The sequence below is a fragment of the Carlito syrichta genome, unplaced genomic scaffold (assembly GCF_000164805.1).
Source record: "Carlito syrichta isolate Samal-C Ts95f unplaced genomic scaffold, Tarsius_syrichta-2.0.1 Scaffold309703, whole genome shotgun sequence".
NCBI classification, from domain to species: Eukaryota; Metazoa; Chordata; class Mammalia; order Primates; family Tarsiidae; genus Carlito; species Carlito syrichta.
The window spans coordinates 425,064-435,238 of NW_007253799.1; the positions used below are offsets into that span (position 1 = coordinate 425,064).

General features: G+C 42.2%; 1 protein-coding gene across 1 annotated transcript in view; it reads left to right on the top strand.

Moving 5' to 3' along the window:
* Positions 1-6,663: 6,663 nt before the first annotated feature.
* Positions 6,664-10,175, top strand: part of ZYG11B (zyg-11 family member B, cell cycle regulator) — a 65,034-nt gene continuing 61,522 nt past the window's right edge. Inside the window, exon 1 of the mRNA XM_008067559.2 lies at positions 6,664-6,834. Within this exon, the coding sequence (XP_008065750.1) occupies positions 6,822-6,834 (13 nt within the window). The 5' untranslated portion in view covers positions 6,664-6,821. The remainder of the gene's footprint in view (positions 6,835-10,175) is intronic.

Genomic DNA, 10,175 nt, shown 5'->3' on the forward strand with positions numbered 1-10,175 from the left:
GAGATGAGGTCTCGCCTGCCCAGGTGGGTCTCGAACCTGTGGGCTCAGGCAATCCACTCATTTCAGCCTCCCAAAGGCGCAGGATTACAGGCTGAGCCACCGAGCCCGGCTATTATTATTTTTTATTTGCTGTAGAATACCTTTTTAGCTATTGCTCGGGAACAATGTCACTCTGTCTACTGTACTTACAGTAATTACAGAGGTTATTTCTTCTAATCACTCCTGAGAGTTTATCTATTCTTAGATCTCAGCTGTCGCCACTAGGGGGTGATATTAAAATCTATATATTCTGTTGAGTGCTTTTACTAAAACATTAGTTCCATTTCTGTACTTGCTTAAGCAGACAAATTCTCCATGACCATAACAAATTCCCTTGAAGAAATAATGTCTTGCCTAGTCTTCTTATCAGTTTTGTCAGTGAGATCATGGACATATTAATCACTTTTATTTTAAATTTTATTTTCTAACTTTTTATTTGGACAATTCCAGACTTTAAAACTGCAAAAATAATTCAAAAAATTCTCATGTACCATTCACCCAGATTTCTCCAATGTTAGCATTGAATTGTTTTGTTTGTTTACAGACAGGGTCTCTCTGTGTTTCCTGGGCTGGAGTCCAGTCACACAATCATGGCTCGATGTAACCTCCAACTCCTAGGCTCAGGCAATCTTCTCTCTTGTTTGTTTTTTTTTTGTCAGACTCTCACTCCATCACCCAGGCTGGAGTGCAGTGGCACGCTCACGGTCACCCCAGTGTCGACCTGCTGGGCTCTGGTGATCCTTTTGCCTCAGCCTTCCAAGTAACCGGAACTACGGCGTGCTCTACCTCATCCTGCTAATTTTTTTTAAGTTGTAGAGACATGGCCTCACCAAGTGCCTGGGCTAGTCTTGAACCCGTGGGCTCAGGCAATCTACTTGCCTCGGCCTCCCAAAGTGCTGGGATTACAGGCTGAGCCACCAAGCCTGGCCAGGCAATCCTCTTGATTCAGCCTCCCTAGAAGCTAGGACTACAGGTGTTTGCCATCACACCTGGCTAATTAAAATAATTTTCTTGTAAAGACAGGGACTCGCTGTGTTGCCTCAACTGATCTTGAACTCCAGACCTCAAACAGTCCTCCTGCCTTAGCCTCCCAAAGTGCTGGGATTACAGGCATGAGCCACTGTGCCTGGCCAAATGTTAATGTTTTATTCCATGTGCTTTATTGTAGCCTCTTTCTACACTCATGTATGTGTATGTACACATACACATACACGCGTGTGTGCTTATATTTTTCCTAGGCTAACTACTACTTTAAATCTTAGATTTATTTATTTTTTCTCAACTTCCTCTCCCTCCACCCTTTTTCATTTTTACCTAAGGGAACCTTGTGTGTTAGATAAAGGGCATGATACTTGACATTAAAGACTGTGTTTCAAAACCCAGTTCTGCCACATTCTAAATAGATGAATACATGTACATTATTCTTTCTGAGCTCTAGAAATCGATTCAAAATGGTATCTGTTATAGCAGCTCTATAAGACTATTGTAAGAGCTACATGCGATAATGTATGTCAGAAGTGTGCGTGAATGTTGATCAGTCTTTCCAAAAAACACTTGCCTGTCTACTGGAGTTCCAGACATTGTGCTAGGTACTGGGGATTTGGGAAAAAAAAGTCAGCATCTGTTTCCTGTTTGGTTGCTTACTATATTTTATTCATGATTTCTGAAAACCATTTTTCACTTTTGATTTTATTATTCTAGTTTCATTGCCTGAATTTATAGCCTCATTACCTCACGTCTGAGCCACTATAACTAGTTAGTTCCCAAGTTGAATTGTGGCATTTATCTCAATGCCAAACTAATAATTGTTCTGTTTGAGAGATGGTATTTTGTACTGGAAAAAGTATGGGCCTCATCAACAGATCTGGGTTTATATCTTTGCCCTCCTTCTTACAATATTGTGACACTGGGCAAGTCCCTTCACCATAAGTCATTCATTTTTTGTTGTTGTTACAACAGGTAAATATCAGGGACTGTGCTAGGGATAAAGGAAGGGTTAATAAGTTCCTTGAATCTGAGGAATTCATGTTGAGTGGGATAAACGATGCAGTCATAAATAACTGTGGTGTAACATGGAACGGTAAAAGAATACTAGTTTTGGAATCAGATATAAAGGTCAGTGTACATAGTGGTAAAAGCGCAGACTTAACTCTGGAGTCATTGCCTGGGGTCTGATCCTGATTCTGCTATTTATTAGCTGTGTCATCTTGAGCAAATTACTTACCCTCTCAAAACCATCATGTCATTATCTGTAGAATGGATATACTGATGAAATTTAATTTATAGAATTCTTTTTTTTTTTTTTGAGTTGGAGTCTCACTCTGTCACCCAGACTGGAGTGCAGTGGCCGCTTCCGGCCACCGCAGCCTCAACCTGCTGGGCTCCGGCAGTCCTTCCACCTCAGCCTTCCAAGTAGCTGGAACTATAGGCGCGCGCTACCACGCCTGGCTTATTTTGATTTATTGTAGAGATGAGGTCTCACCAGGTTGCCCAGTCTGGTCTCAAACCCGTGGACTCAGTCAGTCCTCTCATCTCAGCCTTCCGAAGTGCTGGGATTGCAGGCAGGAGCCACCATGCCCGGCTTATAGAATTCCTAAAATTATATAAGTAAAGCATTTAGTATAGTTAATAGCACATAGCATATATTAGCACGTAATTATGATTGTGATACTAGTATAGTAGCAAAGAGCAAATATGTGGGCTTTGGCCTCATTCTTGAGTTGAAGTCGCAGTTTAGCAGCAATTTGCTAGCCATGTGAAAATGGGGGCCCGGCGTGGTGGCTCACGCCTATAATCCCAGCACTTTGGAAGGCTGAGGTGAGAGGATTGCCTGAGCCCGTGGGTTCGACACCAGCCTGGGCAATTTGGCAAGACCTCATCTCTACAATAAAAATTAAAAAAATAAGACCAGGCGCAGTGGCTCATGTCTGTAATCCCAGCTCTTTGAGAGGTTGAGGAGAGAGGATTACCTGAGCCCACAGGTTCAAGACCAGCCTGGGGGACTTGGTGAGATCTTATCTCTACAATAAACTAAAAAATTAGCTGGGCATGGTGGCATGTGCCTGTAGTTCCAGCTACTTGGAAGGCTAAGGTGGAAGGATCGCCGGAGTCCAGCAGGTCAAAGCTATGGTGACTGTGAGCATGCTACTGCACTCTAGCCTGGACAACAGAGTGAGACTCTGACTCAAAAATTAAATAAATAAATAAAATAGTTGGGCGTGGTGGTGCATGCCTATAGTTCCAGTTACTTGGAAGGCTGTGGTGGAAGGATTGCCTGAGGCCAGCAGGTTGAGTCTGCAGTGGCCATGAGTGTACCACTGTACTCCAGCTTGGGCAGCAGAGTGATACTTTGACTCAGAAAAGGAAAAGAAAAGAAAATGAGGAAGATACTTAACCTAAGCCCCAGTTTCCCCATCTTTATTTTTAAAATTTATTTAGTTTTATTTTTTTTTCTTTCATACCTACCTAGTCCCAAATAAATTTCCTCATCTCTAAAATGCATATTGTGGGCCAGGCGCGCTACTCATGCCTTTAATCCCAGCACTTTGGGAGGCCGAGGTGAGAGACCTTAGCCCATGAGTTTGAGACCAACCTGGGCAACTTGGTGAGACCTCATCTCTACAATAAATCAAAAAATTAGCTGGGTGTGTTGGCGCATGCCTGTAGTTCTAGTTACTTGGCAGGCTGAGGCAGAAGGATCACCTGAGCCCAGCAGGTCGAGGCTGTGGTGGCTGGGAGTGTGCCACTGCCCCCCAGCCTAGGTGACAGAGTGAGGCTCCAACTCAAAAAAATAAAATAAGTAAAATAAAATGCATATTGTAATTGTGCTTGGCTCTAGATGTAGAAATGGAAAGAGCTCATGTATCTGAAGAAGTCTGCACTGGTGCTTCATTAAAAAGATAACTGTTGTATCCCAGCACTTTGGAAGTTCAAGGCAAGAGGATTGCCTTAGCCCAGGGATTTGAGACCAGCCTGGACACCTTGACAAGATCTCGTCACTACAATAAATCAGAAATTTAACTGGGTATGGTGACACGTGCCTATAGTACCAGTTGCTTGGGAGGCTGAGGCAGAAGGATTGCCTGAGTCCAGCAGGTAGAGGCTGCAGTGACCATGAGCGTGCTACTGCACTCTAGTCTGGAGTTACAGAGTGAAACTCCAACTCAAAACAAAAACAAAAACAAAAAAAAGATAGCTGTTGTGATTTTATTCTTACTTTGCCATCTGCTGACTGTTTACCTTTCTGAGCCTGAGTTTACCTACTTTGTTCAAAACAAAGTTGTTTCAAAGATTGAAAAGATTTATGAAGTGCATAGATTAGTGCCTGGCACCACACAGTTGTCATTTAGCACATAATAGCTATTGTTAGTGGTATAAAGTTTAGTTTTTCAGGTGCTGGGAGTAAAATTAATTCTGACTTGGAAGTTAGGAAAGGCCAGGCTCAGTGGCTCAGCCTGTAATCCCAGCACTTTGGGAGGCCAAGGTGAGTGGATTGCCTGAGCCTGCGGGTTCGAGACCAGCCCGGACAACTTGGTGAGACCTTGTCTCTACAATAAATAAAAAATTAACTGGGCGTGGTAGCGCGCGCCTGTAGTTCCAGCTACTTGGAATACTGAGGCAGAAGGATCGCCGGAGCCCAGCAGGTTGAGGCTGCAGTGGCCGGGAGCGGCCACTGCACTCCAGTCTGGGTGACAGAGTGAGACTCCAACTCAAAAAAAAAAAGAAGTTAGAAAAGTCGTCGGCAGCAGACAGCAAATACTCTTGCTGTTGTCCTACCCGTTTTGCCTTTCACAATGTATCTTTCCTTTAATAAATCTACCTTTCTTGATTCATTAAAAAAAAAAAAAGGAGTTAGGAAAGTCATCACAGAAGTAGTGAGCTTTGACTGAATTTTGAAGAATGAATGAGATTTTTGCCATGAAAGGACTAGCCTAAACAAAGGCTCAGAGGTGTGAAGTGCCTGTTCAGTGCTTATGGAGGTTGCTTTAAGGAAGACTTAGTTTAGTGTATCTGGCAGGTAGCTTATTTGAGGATATAGAAGAATGGTGGAAAATGAGGTTAGAGAGGAAGTTTAGAGCCAGCTAGTTAAACGTTTCCCTCAAACGTTTTGAGTTCAGGCAGTTCTCTCGCCTCCGCCTCCCAAAGTGCTGGGTTTATAGGCGTGAGCCACTGCCTGGCCCCTATTACTCCTCTAAGCCTGTTTTCAATTATGTAAAAATGAAGATAATGCTTGACTACTTTGTAAAATGGGGTGAGGAATAAATGAAATAATGGCTAATTCTTGTAAAACACTAGCACAGTCATATAGAAAGTAACTAATGGATGATTAAACATATTTTAAATTTGTTAACGTTGAGGACATTTAGCATGTTTATGTCTGTAATCAAAGCTCATACACTTAAACTTTGTGCTAACTTGATTATTTCTTTATTCCTCAGAGTGGAATAACTGGGTTAAACTTTTTCTTCTCGAGGATATAACACATATACCAAATTCTTTTTTTTTTTTTTTTTTGAGTTGGAATCTCACTCTGTCGCCCAGACTGGAGTGCAGTGGCCGCTTCCAGCCACCGCAGCCTTGACCTGCTGGGCTCTGGCGATCCTTCCGCCTCAGCCTTCCAAGTAGTCGGAATTACAAGCATGTACTACCACGCCCGGCTGAATTTTTGATTTATTGTAGAGATGAGGTCTTGCTGCCCAGGTGGGTCTCGAACCCGCGGGCTCAGGCAATCTACTCACCTCAGCCTCCCAAAGGCACAGGATTACAGGCTGAGCCACCAAAGCCCGGCTTTTTTTTTTTTTTTTTTTTTTTGAGTTGGAGTCTCACTTCTTTGCCCAGACTGGAGTCCAGTGGCACACTGATGGCCCACCCCAGTGTCAATCTGCTGGGCTCTGGTGACCTTTCCATCTCAGCCTTCCAAGTAGCCAGAACTACAGGCGCGTGCTACCACACCCAGCTAATTTTTGATTTATTGTGGAGACGAAGTCTCACCAAGTTGCCCAGGCTGGTCTTGAACCTGCAGGCGCAGGTAGTCCTTTCGCCTCAGCCTCCCAAAGTGCTGCGATTGCAGACTGAGCCACCAAGCCTGGCCCCAAATACTTTTATTCAAGTAAATTTATCATATTTAAACCATGAGGTTAGAATGGAAATTTAGTGGGAGATAAGTTGAAAAGTAAATTGGGGCTAGATCTTGGAAGGACTCAGATATCAGTCTAATGATTTAAGAATTTTATCTTTTGTCTTCAGGTCCATAGGAGTTTATTGAAAATTTGAGCAGAATAGGGTCAAGGGTAGTAATTTAGGAAGGTAACTTGCTATGCCTAAAGTCTTCCCCTGACCATCTCTGACTGATCAGAAACCCCTGCTATGTGTGTCGTAGTACCCAATATGTCTTCTATTGTAGTACTTCAGAGACTCTATATAAATGTTTATTTTAGTGTTTCTTTCTCTTGCTTCTTGAGAACATGACTCACCCATTGCATTCCCGCTGCCTAATACAATATCTGGCTCATGATAGTCACTAGATGAGTACTTTGTTGAATGAGTAAATGAATGTTTTGCTCTCTGCTTTTTGGAAGCTAACATGTTGACTTTTGTATTCCCTTTTTTTTCTTTATTTGGGCTCCAAGGAGGAGGCATCTCCCTATTCCTTACTTGATATCTGCTTGAATTTCCTGACTACTCACCTTGAGAAGTTCTGTTCAGCAAGACAAGATGGAACATTGTGTCTGCAGGAACCTGGAGTATTCCCACAGGAGGTGGCTGATCGACTGCTTCAGACCATGGCTTTTCACGGTAAAAAATAAAATAAACAGAGGAAACAAAAATTATGTGCTGTTAATTGGGATTGGATTTTGAAGTGCTACTGTGGCTGTTTATTTTCTTAGAAATAACAGAAAAGACCAGATAAGCCTGATTCCAGGAAAGGAAATCATTTATTTTTACTTATCCTGCCTCTTATTGTATAATTTAGAATAAACATTTTTCTTTTCTAATCTGGGCACACCTCTTTTTTTGTTTTGTTTTGAGAAGTCACGACAGAAATAACTTCTGTAACTTACAAAATATCCATTTAGAAGTCTGCCAGTATAAAGTACCTTATATCTTCATTTGACAGTGGGCGAATCAGTATTATTATGGAAAAACTAGTTTCTGCTTCTGACCTTTGAAATGGGAAATCACAGCTAATTTAGTACTTCTGTTTTTATAACCAAATTCTGAAAATAAATTGGGAAAGTCTTTCTTAACTGTGAAGTTTTGGTTAAATACTTATGTATTTTTGTCACTTCTATTTAAGTTTTTTTTTTTTTTTTTTTGAGTCAGAATCTCACTCTATTGTCCAGGCTGGAGTGCAGTGGCATGCTCATGGCCACTGCAGCCTTGACCTGCTAGGCTCAGGTGATCCTTCGTTTTAGCCTTCCAAGTAGCTTCCAAGTAACCACACCTGGCTAATTTTTTGAATTATTGTAGAGACGACTCTCTCCATGTTTTCCAGTCTGGTCTGAAACCTGTGGGCTCAGGCAATCTTCTCGCCTCTGCCTCTCAAAGTACTGGGATTACAGGCATGAGCCACTACACCCATATATATTTTTTCATGGAATTTTCTCAGAAACTATTAGGTAGCTGTTACTGTCCCCATTATATACAGATAAAGAAACTGAGATTCAGAAAAGTAACTTGCTGAGGGTCACATTGCAGATATATGGTAGAGTCCTGATTCCTGCGCAAGTCCGTCCAATTCTTTTTTTTTTTCCTTCTTCTTTTTTTGAGTCAAGTCTCACTCTGTCACCCAGGCTGGAGTGCAGTGGCCTGCTCATGGCCACTGTAGCCTCAACCTGCTGGACTCAGGCGATCCTTCCTCCTTAACCTTACAAGTAACTGGAATTATAGGCATGCACTACCATGCCCAGCTAATTTTTTGATTTATTATAGAGATGAGGTCTCACCAAGTTGCCTGGGCTGGTCTTGAACCCGTGGGCTCAGGCAGTCCTCTCACCTCAGCCTCCCAAAGTGCTGGGATTATAGGCATGAGCCGTCGCGCCCAGCAGGTCCAATTCTAAATATATGCTCGTCCCACTGTGCCGCACAGCCTTCCAAAACTCACATTAGAGATATCCTGCTCCTGGATGCTAGATAATGGTTTACACTTCTGCTATGACTTGAATACAAAGCAAAGCAACAACAAAAATATACTTATATATAACTAGTAAGCATGAATGAGGATAATACTTTCCAAGGAAAAGTAGGAAGAAGTGAGGCTGTATGTAGCTGAGACATTTTAGAATAACTTAGGAATGAAGAGGACCTTTACAACCTAGCTTTCACTAAATTGCTCAAGTCCATAGTCTCTGAATTTTTCTGGTCTTACCATCAGATCTAGAATAAATTTCAGTAAGCACTGTATATGTTAAAGATCCCTTACAAAGCTGTACAATAATTTAAGCGATTATACCAGTACTACCATGTCTTTCTAATCTTAATGATTATACTCAGTATATTCAATTAAAAAAACTAATTTTGTAAATCAAAAGAATAAATGCTGAGTTTTTAACTTTGCTAGATTCAGTTATTGTTTTGCAATAGAACCACTGATAACTAGTAATAGTAGCTAACGTTTACTGCTTGCTTATTATTATGTCATACTGTGGCAGTTGCTTTCTGTGGATAAAATGATGGAAGTGGTTTTTTTGTTTGTTTGTTTGTTTGTTTTTTGAGTAGGAGTCTCACTCTGTCACCCAGGCTGGAGTGCAGTGGCATGCTCACAGCCACCACAGCCTGGACCAGCTGGGCTCAGATGATCCTTGTGCTTCAGCCGTCCAAGTAGCTGGAACTACAGGCACGCGCCCCATGCCTGGCTAATTTTTTTATTTATTGTAGAGATGAGGTCTCATCAACTTGCCCCGGCTGATTTAGAACCCACGGGCTCAGGTTATCCTCTCACCTCAGCCTCCTAAAGTGCTGGGATTATAGGCGTGAGCCACCAAGCCTGGCTCTAAAATGTATTTTCTACCTCTTCTTGCCTCACACGAGGAAACTGAAGGTCAGAGAAATAACTTGCTGTAATTTGTGTTAACCCAATGTAATTACCTACCTTATTCACCAAAAAGGGTTCTTAATTATTTAATCTGTTTGTAGCAGTCATTCAACTTAAAACCAATCAAGAGTGGATGCTATTGAGGATATGTAAAATAACATGTATTTTTTTTTATTTTTTGTTTTTGTTTTGAGTTGGAGTCTCACCCTGTCACCCAGGCTGGAGTGCAGTGGCACATTCACAGCCACCACAGCCTTGACCTGCTGGGCTCAGGTGATCCTTCTGCCTCAACCTTCCAAGTAACTGGAACTACAGGCATGCATCACCACTCCTGGCTGATTTTTTGGTTTTTTTTTTTTTTCGAGTTGGAGTCTCACTCTGTCGTCCAGACTGGAGTGCAGTGGCCGCTCCCAGCCACCGCAGCCTCTACCTGCTGGACTCCGGCGATCCTTCCGCCTCAGCCTTCTGAGTAGCCGGAATTACAGGCATGCGCTATCACGCCTGGCTGATTTTTTTATTTATTGTAGAGATGAGGTCCCGCTGCCCAGGCGGGTCTCGAACCCGCGGGCTCAGGCAATCCACTCACCTCAGTCTCCCAAAGGCACGGGATTACAGGCTGAGCCACCGAGCCCGGCTTGATTTTTTGATTTATTGTAGAGATGAGGTCCTGCCAAGTTGCCTAGGCTGGTCTTGAACCCATGGGCTCTCACTTCAGCTTTCCAGAGTACTGGGATTATAGGCGTAAGCCACCACGCCCAAGCTCATACTTTTTCTAATAGCATGTTGATTTTAGAAAATGCTTAATATATGCATTTAATATTTTTACTTATTTACTCAGTTCAAAAGCATTAATTATGTTGGTAGCAGGTTTTTTTGTAATTTTCAAATTGACATAAAACTGTACATATTTATGGGGTGCATAGTGATGTTTCAATACATATAACATAGGCTGGGCACAATAGTTCATGCCCATAATCCCTGCACTTTGGGAGGTCTGAACGGAGGGATTTCTTGAGGCCAGGAGTTCATGACCAGCCTGGGCAACATAGTAAGAACCCATCTCTACCAAAAAAAAAAAAAAAAAAAAAAAAAAAAAAAAAAA